The sequence below is a fragment of the Capsaspora owczarzaki genome, assembly GCF_000151315.2.
Source record: "Capsaspora owczarzaki ATCC 30864 unplaced genomic scaffold supercont2.1, whole genome shotgun sequence".
Lineage (NCBI taxonomy): Eukaryota > Filasterea > Ministeriida > Capsasporidae > Capsaspora > Capsaspora owczarzaki.
This window is the reverse complement of record NW_011887292.1, coordinates 2649454-2669054: the sequence shown is the minus strand read 5'-3', so window position 1 is coordinate 2669054 and position 19601 is coordinate 2649454. Positions and strand designations below refer to the sequence as shown.

The 19601-nt window shown below is 51.5% G+C and overlaps 8 protein-coding genes and 1 pseudogene across 9 annotated transcripts; 4 read left to right on the top strand and 5 right to left on the bottom strand.

Annotated features, from left to right (window-relative positions):
* Positions 1-146: 146 nt before the first annotated feature.
* CAOG_00839 (hypothetical protein) lies at positions 147-1192 on the top strand. Its single transcript, XM_004365653.2, has one exon. It carries the CDS (start codon positions 165-167, stop codon positions 1098-1100), a length of 936 nt encoding a protein of 311 aa, XP_004365710.1. The 5' UTR covers positions 147-164; the 3' UTR covers positions 1101-1192.
* CAOG_00838 (RNA 3'-phosphate cyclase) lies at positions 1157-3003 on the bottom strand. The gene is made up of 6 exons (XM_004365652.2): positions 2832-3003; positions 2324-2682; positions 2183-2241; positions 1958-2099; positions 1661-1864; positions 1157-1577 (listed from the first exon to the last, which is right to left on the bottom strand). Exons 1-6 carry the CDS (start codon positions 2968-2970, stop codon positions 1281-1283), a joined length of 1200 nt encoding a protein of 399 aa, XP_004365709.2. The 5' UTR covers positions 2971-3003; the 3' UTR covers positions 1157-1280.
* Positions 3004-3082: 79 nt separating this feature from the next.
* CAOG_00837 (hypothetical protein) lies at positions 3083-4738 on the top strand. The gene is made up of 6 exons (XM_004365651.2): positions 3083-3448; positions 3572-3788; positions 4014-4064; positions 4183-4271; positions 4366-4540; positions 4659-4738. Exons 1-6 carry the CDS (start codon positions 3131-3133, stop codon positions 4673-4675), a joined length of 867 nt encoding a protein of 288 aa, XP_004365708.2. The 5' UTR covers positions 3083-3130; the 3' UTR covers positions 4676-4738.
* Positions 4739-4845: 107 nt separating this feature from the next.
* CAOG_00836 (RNA recognition domain-containing protein) lies at positions 4846-6279 on the bottom strand (the record flags this gene model as incomplete). The annotated part of the gene is made up of 4 exons (XM_004365650.2): positions 6104-6279; positions 5349-5995; positions 5034-5267; positions 4846-4973 (listed from the first exon to the last, which is right to left on the bottom strand). Exons 1-4 carry the CDS (start codon positions 6160-6162, stop codon positions 4846-4848), a joined length of 1068 nt encoding a protein of 355 aa, XP_004365707.2. The 5' UTR covers positions 6163-6279.
* A 125-nt stretch (positions 6280-6404) lies between these two features.
* CAOG_00835 (hypothetical protein) lies at positions 6405-9290 on the top strand. The gene is made up of 7 exons (XM_004365649.2): positions 6405-6848; positions 7115-7201; positions 7312-7389; positions 7525-7786; positions 7912-8049; positions 8167-8226; positions 8366-9290. The coding sequence occupies exons 1-7, from the start codon at positions 6559-6561 to the stop codon at positions 9110-9112; spliced, it is 1662 nt and encodes a 553-aa protein (XP_004365706.1). The 5' UTR covers positions 6405-6558; the 3' UTR covers positions 9113-9290.
* Positions 9291-9360: 70 nt separating this feature from the next.
* Positions 9361-13313, bottom strand: CAOG_00834 (tau-protein kinase; annotated as a pseudogene). Its single transcript has 3 exons — positions 13300-13313; positions 10024-11358; positions 9361-9863 (listed from the first exon to the last, which is right to left on the bottom strand).
* A 301-nt stretch (positions 13314-13614) lies between these two features.
* On the top strand, positions 13615-14527 carry CAOG_00833 (hypothetical protein). Its single transcript, XM_004365647.2, has 3 exons — positions 13615-13769; positions 13854-14223; positions 14322-14527. Exons 1-3 carry the CDS (start codon positions 13672-13674, stop codon positions 14472-14474), a joined length of 621 nt encoding a protein of 206 aa, XP_004365704.1. The 5' UTR covers positions 13615-13671; the 3' UTR covers positions 14475-14527.
* On the bottom strand, positions 14490-17963 carry CAOG_08445 (hypothetical protein). The gene is made up of 10 exons (XM_011271715.1): positions 17761-17963; positions 17290-17519; positions 16978-17047; positions 16680-16890; positions 16418-16568; positions 15797-16277; positions 15502-15662; positions 15250-15397; positions 14894-15163; positions 14490-14799 (listed from the first exon to the last, which is right to left on the bottom strand). The coding sequence occupies exons 1-10, from the start codon at positions 17833-17835 to the stop codon at positions 14650-14652; spliced, it is 1947 nt and encodes a 648-aa protein (XP_011270017.1). The 5' UTR covers positions 17836-17963; the 3' UTR covers positions 14490-14649.
* On the bottom strand, positions 17839-19591 carry CAOG_08444 (hypothetical protein). Its single transcript, XM_011271714.1, has one exon. The coding sequence runs from the start codon at positions 19530-19532 to the stop codon at positions 18012-18014; it is 1521 nt and encodes a 506-aa protein (XP_011270016.1). The 5' UTR covers positions 19533-19591; the 3' UTR covers positions 17839-18011.
* Positions 19592-19601: the final 10 nt, after the last annotated feature.

The window sequence follows — 19601 nt, the reverse complement described above, 5'->3', positions numbered from 1 at the left end:
CTTTTTTCCTTCTTTTTTTTTCGAATACTCTGCTGTGCTCCGCTTCCTTCGTTCTTTGAGTTCTTCCCATCTAGCATTGTAGTTCCCTTGCATCCCCTATTGGGATTTGGTTGCAACGCAAACGCGTTCGGGAAGGATCAGTCTTACATTGTCCTTCCAAAATCATGCGGCACGGCTCGCCATTCTCGGCTGGCCGCACGCGCTGCTCGCTCGCGGTCGCGCTGCTTGTGCTCGTCGCCTGCTCGGCATGGCTTGCTGCTGACGCTGATGCTGCTGAGCAGGTCGACGCGCACGCTGCCAGCCACCCCATCCTCACCTCGAGGTCACAAGCTCGGCGCTACCAAGCGTGGCGCTCCATCTCTGCCGTCGTCGAAAGCCGCCGCCGCCACTCGGACGGATTGCCACTAACATCCTCATCTGCATCATCATCATCAGCGTCGTCGTCGTCGTCGCTGGCAGGGGCTGGTCACAGCAACGCCCGTGCCCGTCGCACTCCCGGTGACGATGACTTTTGCCCAGAGGCAAGCTTCCTGGCGATGGGTGTGCTGGTGAGCAACTTTACGACGTGCGTGGCCAACTACTCGCACCCGACGCGGTACTGCGAGCTGTGCCAAGACGCCAAAAACGCCGTCAAGGACGAGCTGAACAAGCTCTCGAGCGAGTGCACAACGAGCATCCCGATCTCATCTGCATCGGCATATGTGCAGAGTGTGTGGAGCCAAGCGAGCTGCGACTCGTGCACGGATGACGAGTACACCACCCTCGAGGAAAAGGCGCAGGAGCTGCTGCACTGCTTCAACGATCCCGATGTTGGCAACGACACTTGCCAGGTTTGCAATGCCGCGTACAACAACGTGGTGAACTACTACCAGGGTCTGTCAAGCAACTGTCAGCAAAACTCTGACATGTTTGATATCTTTGTGGCCGTCCAAACATCGTGGTCGGCGTACTCGTGCGACGCCTCCAAAACCACGTCCTCCAAGCTCATCGCCGTGATTGTCGTTGTGTTCTCGCTTCCCTCTCTCTTTTACTTGTCAGTCTACCTCATTGGGCGGTTTTTGAAACGGAGAAAGGCTCGTCTGTCTCGTGCTCGCAAGTAGTAGATTATTGAGCCATTTGACTGCGATTCTGGCCCAGTCCTCTTTGTGAATAAGTTGTAATTTTTCCAAAAACAAAAAAGGTTGTTTGTCCGTTTTGTCTTTGTTTGGTTTTATTGTTTTGGTTTCATTTGATGTTGATTGTTTGGTGCTTGAATCCTCAAGCAAGGAGTGCATCTGCGCTCAATCAAACAGCCCTGCATTTACGTGCCGCGAGCCAACACACTCGATATAAAAGGTGGTCTCCTCTGGGAACTCTTTTTCTGCTGCAGGAACCGGGGTAACGGTGAACAGGGCGGACGTCAACTGCCTGGCAAAGTGGATTGCCGTTTCAGTGTGCATGGTCAGCGGCCCCGTCTTGATTTTGGAAACGCCGTGAGCAAGTGCCATGAAGATGATCAGCTGGTCTTGCAAGTGCTCGTCAACACAGCCACCGTGTTGGAGATTGGCAATCAAGCTTGTGGCTGCCTCCTTTCCCAGCTGCAATTGAAGGGGTGGGGTCAGTGACTTTGGCTGTTGAAAGATGCTCACTGGTAAAAAAAAAAAAAAAAAGAACAAATTACCGCTTTTGGTTGCTGACCAGCAGCACCCAGTGCTGAGGCGCCAATCAAGCAGCCGTTCAGGCTCGTATGGGCCACCAAAAGAATACCCGATCCGTTACCGGCCGCAATGTCTCGCGGCTCTTGAACGATGGCAATGTCGACAGGAATGCCGGGAAAGTGCTTGCGAATGAGCTCGTTGGCTCCAGCCGCCATGTCTTCCGCGAGCTGCAAATGTAGAGGGCAGATCAAACATTCAGTGGCCACGATATAACCATGGCAGCATTCGTTTCAACACAACAGTCATCAGGGGTAACGTACTCGGCGCTGCAAAGTCCCTGCCACAAACGCTCGTCCTGTGATGCGCGTGACGGTGCCTCGCTGAGTCAAGGTGACTGCATTGAGTTGTTTAATCGGCTTGACGGTCAGCGCAATTTCACCGCCACCTCGAGGAAAGTACCCCCTACAATTACAACAAACAAAAAAAAATGAAAAAAAAAATGGACGGGAAATTGAATGGCACATCGCATGTGTGCAAAGCCTCACCTTCGACGTATTTCCAGATCCAGAGCAAACCCAAAGCGTTGTGCAATAGGCCGAAAGATCTGCAAAACCCGAACGTGATTGAGTGAGTGCAACAACGCCAACTGTCTTTGTGAGGCGAGTGAGTGAGCAAAATCGCGCTACCTGAACGGTGTAGTCGACCTGAGGTGCCATCTCGGCATTCGTGCCGCCAGTCAGCTTCAATGCAACTTGCCCTGGCGCAAAGAGTGCGCATGGCAGAGCAATTTGCACCAGCAGCATGGTCGCACCAGCCGTGCCAATGTCGGCGTCAAACCGACCTGCCGCAATTGCACCGGGAACAAAAGTAATGCTCGTCGAGTTGATGCTTGCATTCGTGAGGTGTCCGCGCGCCATGTTTGAGACAAGCTCGATGCCACACAAGTGCTGTGCTCGCAGTCCCGGCTTGGATCGCCCGGCGCGAATGTGATTAATATGGATGGGGATGCCCTGCAACGCCGCAAATCCCATCCCGTTGCGCAGCACTACCAAAACAACATCATCCAACGGCGTTTTGACATTGTCAGTAACACACATGCTCAAATTGCTGCCTTTGCGGTGAGGTTGTTGTGAGCACTTTTTGTTGTGCGTTGACATCATGGTTTTGGTTACTCAATCACTTGGAGTGAGTTACCTTGTCCGCCGCCTTCCATTGTGCTTCCATCAATGACGAACGGCGTGCCATTGTCGCGGCACTGTGACGCCAGAGCGAATGTCGGCACTTGCTCGCCACTCGACGATGATGAGGGCGACGATGAAGAGGTTGAAGCCATGCAAGAACAACGAGGACGAACGAAAAAGAAATTGACTGAGCCTTTGAACATCTCAGAATCCTAATCCTAGAATACTCGAATATCTGAGATTAATCTGATCAGTCCTTGTTGTATTAGATTTGAGAATAGACAAGTAAAGCGTTGTGTGTGTGTGTGTGTGATGATGCAAACGACTGGTGAGCCTCCGTCGTCGTCGTCGTCGTCCTCGCTGCTCGGCGCGTACTCTGCCAACATGCACCGATTGACACGCCTCAGCACGACAATACGGCCGGCGATGGCCAGCGTCGCGTCATCAGCAGCAGGAGCAGCTGGAGCAGGAGCTTCGGGAGCAGCAGGAGCAGCAGCAGGAGGATTGACTGCAGGATCAGCGGCTTCAACCAACGCGCTCGGCGGCGTCGTCGCTGGTGCGGCTGCTGCTGCTGCGTCCGCCGCCGCGTCGGCAGCCAAGGCAGTGCTCCGACCACCTCCAAACTACATTGTAAGCGACGACACAAACCAGAGCGGGGGGCCGCGGAGGGTGTGCTTTTGTGCTGTTACCGGACTCGCCACCGCATGTGCAATGTTGACCAGCTCATTCCCGTTGCTTGCTGGGTCTGCATAGGCACTGGAGCCCGGGGCACACTGGATTGATCAGCCGCTCAGCCAGCAGGAGCAGTCCATCGTCGCAATCAGCCGCGCGCTGCGTGCAAAGTTCGCAATGAGCCCGTCCTTCATCCCGCCAGTCGTCGCAAAGACGGCGCGCGTTCTGCGCTACTCGGATCGCTACCTGGAACAGAAGCGTCAGTCGATGGCCTCGCGACTACAGCAGGCAGTTTTAGGTCAGGAAAAAAAACAACTTTGGTCAATGGTCTGCAATTCACACGGATTTGAGAAGTGCAGGGGAGTGCTTTGTTTGTTATGATCTTTTTATGGTGGATGAGGAACACAAGGGGATTGTCATCGTCCTATCGGATGGTTGAAGGCACAGCTCCAGGTTGAAACCTGCGTGAAACTATATTCGCTGCAATCTTAACTTCTTTTTTTTTTTTTCTCGCTTCGAACAGATGTTAACGTTACAGGCCTTGAATTGGTCCGATTGCGTTCCGCCCGTAAAAGTACGTTTTTGACCTGACATGCTATGGCGTCTTGTCTGCAGGATGACTGCGTTGTTGGCTTGGACTCAATTTGTTTCCTTTCACGATGTCAACCTTGGATCGTCTTGCCGTGCTGCAGCTGCCAAAAAGAGCCGAGCGTTGGATCGCGACCTGCTTGCCTCGGCAACAGTCGAAGAGGATTTGGCAGCGTACGATGGCGACGATCAGGTTTGTTCTTTTGTTCTGATTGTTGGATGCATGCAGTTCGGCTCAGTTCAGTTCACTCTGCGGTGTGCGCGCCTCTTTGTTCCACGTACTGCAGGATGGAGATGGCCGAGACGGTGATGAAGACGAGGAGAAAAAGAAGCCTGCTGGAGGGAGCGATGACGAAGAAGAAGCCGAAGTCGAGGATGACGAAGACATGGACGGAGGCGACGATTACACAAACTATTACGGCGAGGCTGGCGACGACTATGGAGACGAGGATGGTGACGATGGTAAGATTGTTGGTTTTGCACTGAAGTTGGGGGGGATGACAGTGAGTGAGAAATTCTTGAAAGCTCATGTGCTCATGGTTTCACTCTATGCGTCCAATTGCTGCATTGAACCTAACAGGCGAAGCCGAGTATTAGTCTTAGTCATGTATTGTTCCTTGAAGGTTTTGCTTGTCGAATACATCTTATCTTCGCAACCTCACTCGCATCTCAATCTTTGGTCATCGTGTCGAATGTGCTCATCAACCAAGTGCAAGAATAACAGTAGTGGAACGTGCTACACGCGCTTTAACTCAAACCTCAGCCCTTTATTTCTGTGAGTAAGCCGCAAGCATGGCCTGCTTGCGTTCCTGCTGCTTGGCAGACTTGACTTGCAAATCACGGTCGTGATACGTGCTCTTTCGCAGCTTGATTGGTCGGTTGCCCACATATTTGCCTAGAAACGAGATGTGCACATCCAAAATCGACGAAACGTGAGGAGAGGAGAAAAAATCACATCCACAACCGACGCGTTTTTGCGCTGTGCTGCCTTTACCATCCATTTCGCGCATTGCGCGCACATAGTCGTCCGCATCCTTGAAAGAAACAAATCCGTAGCCTTTGGTTTTGGAGGTTCGCTTGTCCATGACGACACGGGCCTTGATGAAGGATGGGTAAATTCGGAAGGCTGCCGTCAGATTATCGTCGTTAACTTCATTTCCAAGATCGCCACAGAAGATGCGGTAGTGGCCTACGAACAAAAAGAACAAAGTCAATCAGAGGCATCATGGGTTTTTAAAAAAACAAAACCAACGTAAGCAGCTGCGCTTACTGTCATCCCATTCTTCGAGCGTCTTGTCTTCCCAGACTTTGCCAGCCGCCATACGAAGCTTCTTCCATGGCTTCTTGCCAGATGCACGCGATTCTGACGCCTCTCCACTTGCCTCAGTCGTGGCATGCGCAGCGGCGGAGTCTGCGGACGAAGCGGCGCCTTGACCATTGTAGTACCCGGCGTAGGTGGCGTCATAGCCATTGGCAGCGAGAGGATCGCCAGTGGGTGCCCGGTAGTACTGACGCGCCGCAACGCGCTGCTCCTCGAGTGCGCGGTGGTGTGCAGCAGTCTGGGCAGCGAGCGCGATCATGTCCGACATCTCCTGCCTGTCCGCCGCGCTCGTGTCTCCACTGGCTGCAGCGGCCAACGCAGCGGCAGTTGCAGCATTTGCAGCCACGGCTGCCTTGGACACTTGAGCCTTGCGGACGATCGTGGATGAAACGACGCTGGCAGCCAACCCAGCGTCGGCCGCCTTCCTGGCTGGCGGTGCGGCGCTTGACTGTGTAGCCGTGGGCGCTGGTTGCTGTGGTGTTGGTTGTTGTGGTGCAGGAGCAGCAGCAGCAGCAGCAGCAGCAGCAGCAGGCAGCTGTTGTGCTGGCTCAGCCGGAGCAGGTGTTTCGCTCAATGCCTCAAGCTCGGCCTCGAATCTGAGCCATCCAGCATACAATGTCACATACGCGTGAATCATCCAAGTGAGAGATGTGAGGCACGACCCCCCTTTGCAAGCCGATCATTGACACTTCCAAGTCCCTTACAGCGCAAACTCGTCGTCAGGATCGTCGAACGCATCCGATGCAGTGCGCTTGCTCGTCATGCTATTATGCAGTGTTATTCGTGAATGTAAGAGTATGATTGTCCAACGAGTCGACCCTTTTTTTGAATGAGACGAATGAGGACCAAAGACGACTGACTGACTGCTCGACGTTTCGTTTCGTCCCTCAAACTCTCAGCGATTAACAGTCTCCAACTTTCTAGTATTCAACTACTTTGTTGCTTGTTGTTTGTTTGACAATTTTGAGTGAATTTTTTCAATCCTTTCTCAATCCTTTTTTTTTTTTTTTTTTTTTTTTTTGGCTTGTTTGCTGATTTTTTTTTTTTTTTTTTTTTTTGCGCATCCCGTTTTTCACACCGGCGCAAATCGCTCTCCAGACACAGACACACACACACACACAGACATACACTTCTTTTGACCTTTTTGACCTCTGTCTGAATGTCGAGCCTGTCTGCCCTCGTCCGGAGCAACAATGTCTTTGCGTCTGCGGGGTCATCGCCTCCGCCAGGTGCCGTGCCGTCGTCGCCGCTGCGGCCGCCTGCCAAGACGAGCAGTGTCGGCAGCAACAGCAGCACCAGCGCCGGCAGCTCCAACCGAGCTGGCAGCGGCAAGTTCAATCGGGACACTGTCCAGCAGCTGCATACTCAACTCAAGCGCCTCAACGACCGCCGCAACAAGAAGCAGACCCGCGACAACGACACCGAGTTCCTCAAGGCGCAATCACACTTGTACGTCCCCCCCCCCTTCCCCCTCCCTTCCCCCACGTTCTCTCTGTGCACGGCACCGGGGACGCGGGTCTATGAGGAAGAACAACAAAATCCCTTTTTTTTTCTCTTTTTTTTTTTCTTTTTTTTTTTTCGTTCTTCGTAGTTCTCTCTCTTTCATTGATCACTCGGAAAATCAGACTTCCACTATGTGCTTCTGTCATGCTCATACTCACATGATCGATAAATTTTTTAATTTAAATTTTTTTGTGGATTTGACTTGAGCTCAGATCGGACCAACTTGCTGGATATATTGAAGAGCTCGCCAAACGACGAATTGAAAATTTGGCCTACCTGCACAAAGCTCACGAGGGAAAGTACGTGAAAATGTGCTTTGATGTGTTTTATTTGTTTGGATCGGTGTGTGTGTCGAGCATCGACAATGGGACTCACTCGCTTTGGCGTGAAATTACTTTTCTCCACAAAGAGTGTTGTGGTTTAATGTCGTTCACGTCATGCGCCCAGATCTAGCTGTTCTATATGCCAACGAAAAGCACCGTGACCGGTATGATCAGTTGATTCTGCTGTTGTGGGTTTGCACCAACAGCCAAATGCTCACAATGTTATTGGGGGTTTTGTTTTTTGGTTTTTTTTTTTTGTTTGTTTTGTTTTGTTTTGTTTTGTTTGTTTTGTTGTTCAGCGCAAAAAGTTTCTTCCACCTCGGCCTGTCTCTAGGGGTTGTGCTTCAATTGCCGAACGGACAGCAGTTTGTCCGTGCAGTAGCTCAGCTCTTTGAAGAGTTCCGTTATCAACTGGGCAACCCTGCCTTCAAGGGCATTGTCAGTCTGACCAAGCGAGACAAGGGCGGCATGGGCATGTTTGACGAGGACTCTCCTGTCAGCCCTGAGATTCAATTCGCTGGCAATGTTCCACAATTCACCTACCTCCTGACTCCCATGATGGTACGCGCATCCGTCTTTGTTCCAGCAGGAGAGGTTGTTTGTTTCTCCAGCACTTCGACAGCCGTCCATTTCAATGACTGTTGAAACTCACTCTCCGGTGTTTGTTTGCTTGTGTCAACTGCCAGAACATGCATGTCGACTACTACGAGGTTGTCATGTGTCTGATCAGCTCGCTGATGAAGGCATACGAAAAGTTCCTCCATCCGTCATGCCAGTCTCTTGTTCTTCTCGAAGCAATCATGCGCATTGACGCCAGAATTACAGTGCGTTTGCTTGCTTGATGATTTTTTGGGGGAGGGGGGAAAGGGTTGCGTTCTGGTGTTTTGCTGAAAGGTCGTACTGCTGGGTTCTAACTCAAAGCAACTTGCGTGGCCGTTCAGAGTTATGTTCTGGATTTGTTGATTGGTGACATGCAAAAGATTTCGCAAACAGTTTTGAAGGTATTTTTTTTTTTTTTTTTTCCATGGACAATGCACTGATCATTGAATCGGTCGCTGTTGACCCCGCTGCATTCGAATGGCCCCAACACTAACTGTACTCACCCCCCCCCAATTGTGCTCAACTCGTTTGCTATCTTAGCGTACGGTCATGGCTTTCAAGCCGAGAAAGCAAGGCGAAGGTGAACAAGACTCTGAAGAGGAAGGCGAGGACCAGTTCGACGAGTCCCAGTTTGATTCTTCTACCAACCCTTCCAATGCGAATGGTGGCGGCGACGGCGATGGAGGCGATGCCGACGATCTTGATGAAGACGATGACGACGACGAAGGCACCAGCATGTCACGGCGCGGGTCCGCTCGCCGTGGTGGCGCGACGCGCAGCCTTTTGGTGGACTCGGAAGTGGACATTTCAGACCTGAACGGGAATGCCTCGCCTGCCGTGCTGCAAGAGCGTCTTGTCGAGCAAACGGCCATTCTCGAGCGCCTGCGGGAAGAGTTCAATCGTCTTGATGAAGAGTGCAATCAAGCAACCAAGGACGTCACGACGCTTTCCTACGAAGTGTCTGCGCAATCCAAGATTGTGACCATGCTCGAAGAGCAAAAGAAGCTGCTCGAAATTACAGCCCTTGCCCCATCTGTTCTCGGCCAACTGAGCCAGGAAGACAAGGACGTTGTGCACGAAAGCGTTGCCATTTTGCAGCGTCAACTGACCAATGCCATCACGGAGCACAAGCAGCTCGCAGCAGAGCTCGCCAAGCAGACGCAAGACGCCCGCACGCGCATCCAAAAGCGCAACGCTGCCCGCCCAGGCGTTGTCACCCAAACCAAGCGGGTGGAAAGTCTCGAGCACCAGGTGGCCAAAGCGACCGAGCTGTACACTGGAGAATAGACAGACCATCGACAACACTCTCGGCAGCTTGTGGGCTTGTGGCTGGTTGTGGATTAATTTTTGGTTGGTTTTTGCGTTTTGCTTTGTCTTCTGAACTGAGAGCTGAGGGGTGAATGATTGTTGTCGGATGTGTGTGTGGGTATCCTTGTGTCAAGTACACGGTGTTAATGCTGCTGTAGAGTACGTACCGCTCATTGAATGCACGCTTGCTATGAGATTGCATTACGAAACGCGTGGGTTTTGAGAAAGGGGAATACGACCATTGACAAAGTTACAATGAAACAACCAACACAAGAAGCACACGCAATTACGACACGCACATACACAGGAACAGGACACGAGAAAAAAAAAACGGGCATACGCCACCCACAACAATAGCGGGACAAGAGAAAGTTGAACAAGGGCGACAAATTGGAGTTAAAAAAAGACAAAAACACAGCTACCAAAGGACAAACAAGGGAGAGATGGATGGGAGGAAGAGGAAGAGGTGTGAGATGGGGAAGAGGTGTGAGATGGGGGAGATGGATGGGACAAAAGACTGCAAAGACAACAAGGAAAAAAACCGAATGAAAAAAGGAACGCAAAAGAATCAATCCCTCGTGACAGACAGATGGCTAAATGGAACTGAAGGCGAGGAGAGATCGTTTGATTCCTTGGCTCATTTTCGGAGAAGGTGCTTCTTGGAATTACTCCTGCTTACGAGCGTGAGGAGGAATCAGCACGCTTGCAAGCTCGGGTTGCGACGAGAGTTCTGCGCGAATGAGAATCAAGGAATCAATAAAGGAAGGCAGGTCAGAAACAACAGTTGACTTGCAATAAGCAAAAGAAGGAACAATAAAAATCACAACAGGAAAAAAAAAAACAGGAGAAAAAAACATGCGAACAAAGAATCGAAAGCGTGTTTTACAAACCTGCTGATGAAAAGTTGAACAGCGGCGGGAGGTCGCGGCCATTCGCAAGCTTGGTTGCGGGATCGCGGAGCTCGTCAAAGAAGGGGTGGGCGCATGCTTGCAAGGGAGTGAGACGCGCAGTGGGGACGTACTCGAGCAACTTGGACGTGAGGTCGATGGCAGAGTCCGGCGGGTTGCACTTGAAGACCTTGTCCCAGGCCTGTGCCTTGATGCGCGGGAATTTGAACTCGGTGTAGTTCGGGTTCATGCTCATGATTTGCTCGCGTGTTGGCGTGCCCAAAACCTTGATAATCTCCACAAGCTGGTCGACACCGCTCTCGCCAGGGAACATGGGGTGTCCGAGCATGAGCTCGGCAAGCACGCAGCCAGCAGACCAGACGTCGATCGAGGTTGTGTAGGCGGTGGCGCCGAAAATGAGCTCGGGGGCGCGGTAGTAGCGCGAGCAAATGTAGGCCACGTTGGGCTCGCCGCGCACGAGGATTTTTGCGCTGCCAAAGTCGCACAGCTTGAGGATGCCTGCTTGGTGGTCGAGCAGCAAGTTTTGCGGCTTGATGTCGCGGTGGCAGATGCCTTGCGAGTGTATGTAGGCCAGCGAGCGGAATAGCTGGTACGTGTATAGCTTAACATAGAGCATGGGGATGTTGGTCTTTGATTTGCTGTAGTACCTCGACACTCGGTAGACAGTCTCTGGCACAAAATCGAGAACGAGATTCAAAAAGATCTCGTCGTGCTTCTCGCCGTTCGAGTAGAAAAAGTATAGCAGTTGGACAACATTGAAGTGTGAGAGCATGCGCATGATCTGCAGCTCGCGGTTTTTGAACCGCTTGTCCTGCAGGACCTTCTTGACGGCAACCATCACACCAGACTGCACGAGCCGAGCTTGGAAGACGACGCCAAACGAGCCATTGCCCACTGGCCTTGTGTCCGTGTAGACAAGCTCGGTTGTGTTTCCAGCAGGGTCGGTTGCGAGAACCGTCACGACTGCGTTGGATTGGTCCCGGCCCATGGGCGTGATGCGCATCGAGTCGAGAGGGTTGTGTGGGCGGGCCGACGTGGACTGCTCATTGAGCGAAGTCGTACGGCGTCGGCCGAGATCGCGGTTGTCTGCTGCGGATGAAATGGCTGCGGTTGGAAAGAAGCGTTGGAGCTAATGGGAACTCCAACTACGACGAGAGGGGGAAATTGGGAAATTGGGTTGGTGAAGGAAAAAGAAGGAAAAAAAAAAAAAAAAAAAAAAAAAGCGAAAAAAAAAAAAAAAAAAAAAAAAAAAGAAACGGAATAAGCAGCAGTCTGCGCTTCAAACAAAAGATGAGCCGAGCTTGAAAACTGCGTGCACTGGAGCGGTGAATCAGGAAGGAAACGGACGTCGAGAAGTAGATCCAGCCAGACAGAGAAAGGACAGACGCGACCAGTCAAGAAGGCAAGACCAAAGGGAAAACAGCGAAAAAAAAAAAAAACGAAGAAAATTTTCAAAAATGATGACCAAAACCAAACCAAAACCAACAGAACAGAGGGAACAAGTGAGCGACGACAGGTCAGGTGCACAAGACATACAAGCGTACAAGCGACAACGAGTACGAGATGGAAGAGTACGCAGCGGACGAGATGGAAGAGGGGGGCAAATGATGAAAACGGGAAGGGCGAAAAACGAAAATCTGAAGGCAAAGAGGCTGAATCGGCAGCAAAGAACAGACAAAAAAGGGGGTGGCACTCACGAAAAGGCAAAAGTCGGAAATGCGGGACGACGACAAAGGAAGAGTGAAGACGTGAAAGGAAGGACTTGCTTCAAGACTTTTCATGAGAAGAAGAGGATTTTTTGAAAAAAAAAAAAAAAAAAAAAGAACAAAGAAACAGATGAAAACAAAACGAGAATGCAGAAGAATAAAGTTGAGCAAAATATTTTGTTTAAAAAAAAAAAAAAGTCGAAACCCAGCCTGCGCTCAGTTCAGCCAAAGTGTCGACAGTCCACTGGAAACGCGCTGAAGGCTCCAAGCCAGCCAGAAGGGGGAAATTTGGAAAAAGAACGAGTGGGACGATTGACCCGTTGAAGACAACACGGAGAGGGAAAGGAAAGGGGAGGGAAAAAAAAAAAAAAAAAGGTGGCGAACAACGTACAGAAAAAAAAAAAAGCATCTTGCTGAGTTTGCATTGAGAAAGCGAAAAAAAAAAAAAATCAAATAAAAAAAACATAATTTCAAAAAAAAATGCTTGTTAAAAAAAATGAAAAATTCTCGCAATAAAAAGCGACAACTGCAAGCAGCGATGAGACGCGTGTACTGCATGTGGTATAGCCACCATCACCGCCATCACCAACACTGAAGAAATGGGCCGCGTGGGGCGAAGACACGGGGAGCACCAATCCACGAAGCTGGCTAAAAAAAAAAAAAAAAAAAAATCAATCAAAACAACAGTTGCCCTAAAGCGTCGAAAATTAAAAAAAAAAAAAAAAAAAGAAGAGATGTGCGTTAGGTGCCAATCTTCAAGCGGTGATGACTCGCCTCGCCACTCCTCACGCTGCGGAATCCAGAGCACAGCGGTGGCCCACCAAGGGTGTGGGGGTTGTCTGCATGGAGCACGCACGGCGATCCTCCCTTCTCCCCGCCGAAAGCATTGCGTTTTGAACTTGTTCAGCTGCTGGCTGCGAGATGCTGGCACCCCCTTCCTGCCTCGTCCACTACACGCTGTCCCCTGCCTGTGCATGCAGCATGCCGCTGCAGATCAAGCTTGGGGGAGCAAGCAGCTGGCACGGCCAGCCATGAAGCAGGCGCCGTCATCGAGAGCCAACGCATCAAGGCAATGTCGCTCCAGCAAAAAAAAAAAAAAAAAAAAAAAAAAGTTGTTTGTTTGTTTGGCTTTTTTTAGTGAAAGCGAAAACAATGGCGTTCGCATTGAGCGCCCCTCTCACGAGCGCCAGTCGCCTGCTGCGCTGCGGTGCGATGAAAGCACGGTTGAATCTGCCTTTTGTCTGCACAGGCACGCAATGGCGCTCAGCGGGGCGGAAGCGACGGTTCGAAAAAAAAAGTGCTTTCTTTTTTCTTTTTTCTTTTTTTTTTTCTTTTTTCTTTTTTTCGTTTTTGTTTTTTTCCTTTGTTCTGCTGTGCTCGCCTCGTCTTCTCCCTGGTTTGCCCCGCTCCGTAGTTATCGCTAGTCAAGTGACTGATTGATGACAGTTGGCAGAAGCAGCGGCAGAGCAAGCTGAACGGGAGTGACGATGGCTCGAGTCGAAAAAGAGTCAAAAAGTACACACACGAAAAAAAAAAAAAAAAAAAAACTCACAAAAAGCAATGACGATGACTGAGTGCGACCCAAAGTGTGTGCGAATGTACGAGATTGTCCATTTCGCAAAGCCTCAGAGAAAACAAAGCAAAACGAAAAGCGGGGATGAAGGGGGAAAAAAGGTTGACATCCAAACGGAGCAGCCAAAAACCAAAAAAAAAAAAAAAAAAAAAAAAAAAAAAACTCTTTGGCCGTGTCTCATCGTATTCGTCAGCAAGATCCAATCGATCAAACCTGTGGATGTGTGCAAACTATTCGCATGCTGCTCAAGGTTCACGTTGAAGGTCTTTTATTGGGAGCCCTGCTCAGTCTGATCTTGTTGTTAACGCCATCAGATTCAGTCTCCGAGCTTACCTCCGCGGGCCAGTGTCGATGACAACGGCGCAACAAGCGGCGCTCGTGCTGTCCCTGCGGGAAGTGCTGGCGATCGGCATGAATCTCGATGGTGTGGCGGTGCGGACGCTGGGTCGGTACGTCTGCGTTTTGAAGGAAACCACTTGACTTTCTTCTGGAACTCCGTTTACTTGCTCAAATTTTTGGTGTGGAGAACATAGAATTACATCCATTGATATTCAACCTACAGTCACACGTGTTGACATTGCACACGACGGATGCATGCTCACGGTCGATGCAACGCTGCTTGGCGCAGTTCGGCTGAATGTTGGCGGACTGTTCCAGTTCTCTGGATCCATCAATGTAGATTCGCCGCACCGTGAAACAGGCACATTTTTACCATCGCGTGTGCCGGTAGGTAGCACCACATCAGTGAGCACATCGTTGACATCAGCGACCGCGTCAACGGCCTCCTCGCACGACCCCATGGAAGTTGCGCCAAACCCGGAACTTGACCATCGCGATCATCCCGCACGACCCGCAATCCGCATGTTTCCTCCGGTTTCAGACGATAGCGTGGTCCACGTGACGGTAAGGAGCTGGTGGGGATTTTTTGCTTGGTCATTTGGCGTGGACGTTTTGAACGCATCAGCATTCTCACCCTATTCGTCCTCGATTGTTTTGGACAGAATCCCGCCATCGTGCTTCGAGCTAAAACTGGGCGCTGCGTGGACGGTATGGACTTGCGTTTATACAGTGAGGCTCTCGAGATTCGGCGCCAAACCTTCCAGGATCCAGCAACGCAGGCGCTTGCACAGTTTCAAGCAGAAATGCAGCAATGAGGAGATGGTTATCTGGTCGCCAAAAAGAAAAAAATATCAATGAAATATTTGTACTTTTCTTATCCAATTCGCATTCCATCAAGCACATCACACCCGGGCTCAAAAGCAACAGACGGAAAGCGGTTGGCTTTTCACACGCTTCGTTTGTTTCTACACATAAACCTATGCTGCGCTTTTATGCCACAAGTTGTGCCACTTGTTGCTGCTGCTGCGCTTGCTGCTGTGCCTGTTGTTGCTGCTGCTGAGCCGACAGCTCTGCCGCCTTGAGCTCCGCTAGTGTACTGCGGAGAATGCTTGTTTCATCGGCGCGAGGTTGCGCAAATTTCTGCGCCCCAAAAAAAAGCGCATTCGTCAATACAATACAACTACACATCCAACAAACAAACAACCACACTTCAAACCTCAATCGAGAAACGTACCTCGCCAATGTTGTACACATGAACAGTACCATCCGCATCGCCCACAGCAACCTTGGAGCCGTCCGCCGACCAGCGCAGACGGTTGAGGGCAGCGCCATTGGCGTCGATAGTGGTCGAAACAGCTGGGACTTCAATGTCACCGTTGAGGTTCCAAAGGTCCAATCGGCTGGCTCCATCCACAGTGGCGAAAACGGCGGGGTGAACTGGCGACCACTGGGCGTCGTAAATGTAGTCGCCGGATGCTTCGAACGAGTGAATAGGGGTGCGTGACTGAAGCAGGAGGATAGATACAGCACAACCCGAGTCAGCACCAACACACGAAGCGAAAACCATTTTGTTTGACGGAAAAATCGTACCTTGCTGCTCCAGAGCTTGACACTCCAATCCATCGAAGAGGAGATGATGAGGTCATTGAAATCGCGATAGTTGTTGATGGTAGGGTGCGAGTGAACGGCAGTCACGGGGCCGTGGTGGCCCGCCAAGGTGCTGTGAACACCCGCCTTGCTGAAAGGTGGCAAATAAAACGCAAAAAAAAAAACCAAAATCCCAGTCAGGTGAACAAGTCTACAACCTTGGAGAACAAGAACTGTACAAAAGGGAAGACTTGCCTGCCATGACGGCTTCCAAGACCAACAGTGCCGTCTTCACCACCAACAATGAAATGAGCGATTTCGTCTTCTGGGAAGGCAAGCGCAGTAGCAGCCAAAATGGGCAGTCGCTCGTGCCGGGGTTCGCTCTTGGTCTCAGAGATGGCGAGATCGATCGCCTCCTGCAACGTTCAAAACCCGAAACAAAGTCAAAAGAAGAACACACAGATGAGCGCTTTTTCGGTTGACCAAAAACAAAAAAAAAAAAACAGCCAAGCCGAACAAAACCACGAGCGCAAAATTTCAATCTACTCACCTGTGGTTGGGCAAACATGTCCATCGACCAAGCGCACATCCGGCCGTCCGTGGAAACGGAAATAAGATTGTGTGCGTTTTGTGTGCCGACCATTTCCAAGCAATAGACCGGATGAGTGTGGCAGGCAGAGGTCAGAGGTGTGCGCTGAACGGGCGTGGTTTTGGCGCGTGTGTCCCACAAGACAATCGAGCCCGAATAAGTGCCACCGACAATCAGATTGGGGTGGAACTTGGACAAGCAGACCGACATGACCGCCGACTGGCATGTAAACACAAGCTCGGGTCGTTGTGGCAAGTGCAGATTCCACAACAGCACAACACCGTCGGGGTCCTGGCTCGAGGCCGGATTGATACCGTAGCCCACAGCAAGCAGCTCGGGGTGCTTGGGCGACCATTGCATCGACGTGATGGCACGATGAACGCTCCATCGCTCGTCCACAAACTTTGTGTTGATGCTGACTCGTTCGCTGGCCCCAGCGTCGCTATTTCACCACACAAAAGCAGAGGATCAAACGAAAGCAAGTGAACAACAACGACAACAAAGACGACAAAAAGAACAAAGACAACAAAGACAACAAAGACAGAATTCAAACTCTTCCGAGCAAAGTCGGGAAGACCGTACCTGTCGGAATCGGTCTGTGCACCACCGGAATAGTCGACAGTCACATCATAGGAATCATTCAGAGCACGCTCCACCAAGCGCGATGAGCGGTCGAAAAATTGCAAAAAGCGATCCGACTTGACGATTGCTGAGCGATCATCCTCCGACAGCTCTGAATAGGGTGGAGCCAAAGTCGAAAACAAAAATGTGCAACAGTGAGTGTCTCGGAGGCCAAAAAAATCAAAGAGCCCCACACCAGACGAGAAGGAAAGGAAGGACGTACGTGGCACAATCGGTTGCCCGGCGGCGGCGGCCGCGGCTGCATTAGCCTCAGCCGCGTTTTTCTCGGCCTCTGCAGCAGCAGAAGCGGCGGCAGCTGCGGCTGCGTCTGCGTCTGCCTTGCGACTTTTCTGTGGTGCGTCCTCGTCACCCTCCTCGTCGTCAAAGTCAACCACAGGCTCGGTTTGCACTTCCTTTGTGTATGTGATAATTTCCTGTCAACACGCAGCAAAACGTCAGCATCTTGTCTGGCAGATGCGCCAGAGGCGAGACTGAGGCCACCTGCAGACATCAACCCATACCTGTGGATGTTGGACCATGCGAGTAACTTCGGACGCGGCAAGAACAATGCTCGATTCGGGACGGACGGAGCTTTAGTGGCCAAAACGAGGTCAGTCGGTCAGTCAGAGATGAGTCAGAGGTGATTCAGCAAAAACAAACTCGCCACGTTCGACCCGTCGCGAGCAATACAATTCAGCAATTCACGCTGAACCAGACTGAACCAGACTGAAGCTGCACTGAACTGAACTGAACTGAACTGCAAGAATGAAATTTTTGCGTTTTTGGCTTTTTTTTTTTTTTTTTTTTTTTTAAAGTGAGAATTTTCGGCTCACCTGACTTCGATCGAGACGGCTGGAGTGGTCGCTGCAGTCGACAACGTGCCCTCGGTCGACGTGCCTGCAGCAGTTGCAGTGCTCGTGGATGCCACGGCAGCCGGCGGTGCGGGAGTGCTGCCGAGCAGCGACGAGAGCAACGAGTCCACAGTCTCCTTGTCGGTCGAGAGCGACGAGCTTGTGCTGGACGCTCCAGAGCTCAGCCCCGACGTTGTGGCGGCAGAGACCGCCTGCACCAAACAAACAAGCAGTATAAAAGGCAGCGGCACCAGGTCAGCGAGTGATCTCAGAGGGGAAGAGTGAGGGATGAAAGCGTTCGGCATTTTCAGAATTTTGGCAGCGATCTCGCATTCGCGACTGCCAGAGGGACCCCCCTTCATTCCCAGACAACAAGCAAAACCCACGTTCCCATAGCACAAGGCACAACCATGCAAACCCAAAGGGGGGGGGCTGGTGTCAGATCACACGTACATTGCCTTCACGCGCTTTGCGAAGCTCTTCAATCTTCTTCTTTTTGCGCTCAATTTCGGCCTTGCGATCGCTCATGATTTGGAATTGTGAAGAGTGAGGAGGCGTTACAGATCAATTTGGGGGGAGGGGTAGAGAGAGAGAAATGGTGTTGGAAAACATGCTGATAGAACAACAAAAAAAAAACCGATAGATACAGTAGCAATTGTGTAGAGATGAAAACCAAGTGTTTGTCCAAACGAAAGGAAAGGAGCTTAAAACTTGAGCTTAAACCCGCCTCCGACTTGTGCGTTTGAACCATGCTGAAGTAGTCGATACACGTCGTCTGATTCGAAAATAAAGCCTGCTGCATCTCCATCAGCCGCGACCTCGCTGGGATGGCCCTCGGGAGCGCGAGGCTCGTCGTGGGAGGTATGCACTTTCTGCAGCTCGGACTTGGCGGGCCATGAACGGAAGACACTCGGATCGACGGGCAATGGCGACTCGGAAAAGTACGGGTGGCGAAGCGCTTGTTCTGCCGTCATTCGCTTCTTGGGATCGTACGTGAGCAGACCATTCAAAAGTTTCAAACCTTGGGCGGATAGGCCAGGAATCTTTGTAGGCAAGCGATTGTAGGGTTGGTCCTTGGAGAAGGAGAGCACTTGGGCGTTGGGAAGGTTCTCGTAACCAGGCCAGATTTCCTTGGACGGCGGGCCCAACATGTCGGAAATCATTCGCAGCTGCTGGAGTTCGCGTTGACCCGGGAAGAGCGGCTCGTGGATGAGCAGCTCGGCAAAAATGCAGCCAACAGACCACATGTCCACGGCAGTCGTGTACTTGGTTTCGCCAAGCAGGAGCTCGGGAGAGCGGTACCACAGCGTCACAACAAGCGCCGTCATGGCGTGCAGCGGCGACCCGTACTCGCGAGCAAGACCAAAGTCCGCGAGCTTGAGCACACCCTGATTGCTGAGAAGCAGATTGGATGTTTTCAAGTCACGATGGATAATCCAGTTGTCATGCAAGTGATTGACACCGGCCAGCAGGTGCAGCATGAGCGTCTTGACCTCGCCACCTGAAAATGGCTGACGCATAGACTCCATCAGCGTCTTGAGATCGTGCTCGACAAACTCCATGACGAGAAAGATGTGGTCCATGCTCGAGCCAACCACAATCTCACGCACAAGCACAATGTTGGGGTGCGGCGACTTGAGCAGCGTGTCAATCTCCCGCAATGATGTGATTGGAAAGCCATCCTTCTCCTTCTCCATCTTGAGTCGCTTGAGTGCATAGATGCGTCCAGAACGAACATCGCGGGCGCGAAACACGACACCGTACGAGCCTTCTTCGATTTGATTCAGCCGCGTGTACTCGTCCACAGACCGGCACCCTTGGAATGCTGGGTAGTACTTTTCGATTCGTGATGTAGCAGCAGCAGCATCGTTGTCGTTGTCGTCGCTGTCGTCGACGTGACGGCGCGGTGCAACATCGACTGCATGTTGTGCCACAGCCCCAGCCGGGGTGACGCGGTGCTGCTCCAACAGCTTGGTCTTGACATCTTTGGATCCTTCTTCGGATTGCTCGTTGCGGTCGGTGGCTGGCAGAGTGCTACTACTTGGGACTTGTCCGCCATCCTCATGATGAAACCGATGCGCGTCCATTCGTGGTCGCTTCCGAGAGTCGTGCGCCGCAGACGTGCCATCCTCCGAATGCTCAGAGGCAGATGAAGAGCCAGCCGCGTGCGAGTCGCGGTCACTCTCGGATGCGGCTCTCGGCCGCCGCTCCGAATGCCCCGACATTCAGGGTGGTTTCTGTGAAGCAAAATTTGTTTGGAGGACTGTGGCTGTGATTTTTCTCCTTCCCAAAAC

Coding starts and splice junctions, on each gene's coding strand:
- CAOG_00839 (XM_004365653.2), top strand. CDS start 165: ATGCGGCACGGCTCGCCATTCTCGGCTGGCCGCACGCGCTGCTCGCTC.
- CAOG_00838 (XM_004365652.2), bottom strand. CDS start 2,970: ATGGCTTCAACCTCTTCATCGTCGCCCTCATCATCGTCGAGTGGCGAG. Junction 2,242..2,323: donor AGGTCGACTACACCGTTCAG/GTAGCGCGATTT, acceptor CGGGTTTTGCAG/ATCTTTCGGCCTATTGCACA. Junction 2,100..2,182: donor GATCTGGAAATACGTCGAAG/GTGAGGCTTTGC, acceptor TTGTAATTGTAG/GGGGTACTTTCCTCGAGGTG.
- CAOG_00837 (XM_004365651.2), top strand. CDS start 3,131: ATGATGCAAACGACTGGTGAGCCTCCGTCGTCGTCGTCGTCGTCCTCG. Junction 3,449..3,571: donor GACCACCTCCAAACTACATT/GTAAGCGACGAC, acceptor GGGTCTGCATAG/GCACTGGAGCCCGGGGCACA. Junction 3,789..4,013: donor ACTACAGCAGGCAGTTTTAG/GTCAGGAAAAAA, acceptor CGCTTCGAACAG/ATGTTAACGTTACAGGCCTT.
- CAOG_00835 (XM_004365649.2), top strand. CDS start 6,559: ATGTCGAGCCTGTCTGCCCTCGTCCGGAGCAACAATGTCTTTGCGTCT. Junction 6,849..7,114: donor CTCAAGGCGCAATCACACTT/GTACGTCCCCCC, acceptor ACTTGAGCTCAG/ATCGGACCAACTTGCTGGAT. Junction 7,787..7,911: donor ACCTCCTGACTCCCATGATG/GTACGCGCATCC, acceptor GTCAACTGCCAG/AACATGCATGTCGACTACTA.
- CAOG_00833 (XM_004365647.2), top strand. CDS start 13,672: ATGACAACGGCGCAACAAGCGGCGCTCGTGCTGTCCCTGCGGGAAGTG. Junction 13,770..13,853: donor GCGGTGCGGACGCTGGGTCG/GTACGTCTGCGT, acceptor TGGAGAACATAG/AATTACATCCATTGATATTC. Junction 14,224..14,321: donor ATAGCGTGGTCCACGTGACG/GTAAGGAGCTGG, acceptor TGTTTTGGACAG/AATCCCGCCATCGTGCTTCG.
- CAOG_08445 (XM_011271715.1), bottom strand. CDS start 17,835: ATGAGCGATCGCAAGGCCGAAATTGAGCGCAAAAAGAAGAAGATTGAA. Junction 16,891..16,977: donor GCATGGTCCAACATCCACAG/GTATGGGTTGAT, acceptor GCGTGTTGACAG/GAAATTATCACATACACAAA. Junction 15,164..15,249: donor TCAAGCTCTGGAGCAGCAAG/GTACGATTTTTC, acceptor CTCCTGCTTCAG/TCACGCACCCCTATTCACTC.
- CAOG_08444 (XM_011271714.1), bottom strand. CDS start 19,532: ATGTCGGGGCATTCGGAGCGGCGGCCGAGAGCCGCATCCGAGAGTGAC.